The sequence below is a fragment of the Capsicum annuum genome, unplaced genomic scaffold (genome assembly GCF_002878395.1).
Source record: "Capsicum annuum cultivar UCD-10X-F1 unplaced genomic scaffold, UCD10Xv1.1 ctg66809, whole genome shotgun sequence".
Taxonomy (NCBI): domain Eukaryota; kingdom Viridiplantae; phylum Streptophyta; class Magnoliopsida; order Solanales; family Solanaceae; genus Capsicum; species Capsicum annuum.
In genome coordinates this window covers 1-1,109 of record NW_025876201.1, presented here as the reverse complement: position 1 = coordinate 1,109, position 1,109 = coordinate 1, and the positions used below count along the sequence as shown (strand labels likewise).

The 1,109-nt window shown below is 36.5% G+C and overlaps 1 protein-coding gene across 1 annotated transcript; it reads right to left on the bottom strand.

Moving 5' to 3' along the window:
* Positions 1 to 380: 380 nt before the first annotated feature.
* Positions 381 to 1,103, bottom strand: LOC124893884 (ARM REPEAT PROTEIN INTERACTING WITH ABF2-like). Its single transcript, XM_047404719.1, has 2 exons — positions 827 to 1,103; positions 381 to 714 (listed from the first exon to the last, which is right to left on the bottom strand). The coding sequence occupies exons 1-2, from the start codon at positions 1,089 to 1,091 to the stop codon at positions 539 to 541; spliced, it is 441 nt and encodes a 146-aa protein (XP_047260675.1). The 5' UTR covers positions 1,092 to 1,103; the 3' UTR covers positions 381 to 538.
* Positions 1,104 to 1,109: the final 6 nt, after the last annotated feature.

The following is a 1,109-nucleotide window of genomic DNA, read 5'->3' as shown; positions in this document are numbered from 1 at the left end:
GCTAATGAAACTTGTATCTTCGTCACTTACCACAAAGGAATGAACAAATAAATTTAACCAAGTGTTCAAGAATACAGCAAAATGAAAATCTGACTCATAGTAACTTATTCCATTTAATACATAGCTCCTGCTACACAAGCAATTTCTTCTCTACAATTTAGCTATCACCAGAAGTAAGAGATACTATCTCCGTTTCCGTTTCAATTTGTTTGTCCTACTTTCCTTTTTAGTCCGTTTCAAAAAAAAAAATACCTCTTTCCTTTTATGGCAACTCTTTAATTTTAACTCTACATGTGGCATGTTTAAGACCACAAGATTAAATGACATTTTAATACATTCTACATAACTTTAATTTAAAACCACAATAGCCAAAAGTTTTCTTTACTTTACTAAACTCCATTTCAAGTCAAAACATGATAGTCAAATTGAAACGGAGGGAGCAATCCATACAATCATCTGCTGAAAGTAACTAGTTTTATTTTATGACATCTCGCCCACTGATAATACGCAGAGAAAACTAACAAATATCCCAAAAAAATCAACTGAATCGTACTTTAATAGCAAGAAGGCCAAGCGTAAAAGCACTTCCTTTCTCAACCTCATGTTCATATGGCATATGAGTACCATCACCTTCACTTCCATGAGGTGGCGCCTGTAGATGCTGCACTAAAGCCGGAACAGCACCACAATCTACAATTACGTTCACAATTTCCTCTACAAAACACCAAAATCCTCAATTATCAGCACCTAAATTTCTCTGCATGAACATCTAAAATTCTGATCCACTGAAAATGAAATGAAATGCAAAATCGACAGTGTTGAATACCGTTTTTGGCAAATTCAGAGAGAACGTGTATAGCGCGTTTCGAAGAGGCTCGATCTGATTCAGATGAAGAAAAGGAAGATTCTAGAATCTCAACTTGTGTACGGACTTCACGCGCCAGATCTTGATGAGCATCTTCCGAAGATTGCGAAGAAGAAGAAGAAGAAGAAGAAACTTTTCGATCGTCTTCGAGATCTTCCTCTAGCTTTCTCTTTAAGCTTCTTCTCCCAGAACTTGATGAGCGTTCGGTGTGCTTTTGGTTCTCCATGGAAGAGAAAAATGAGGA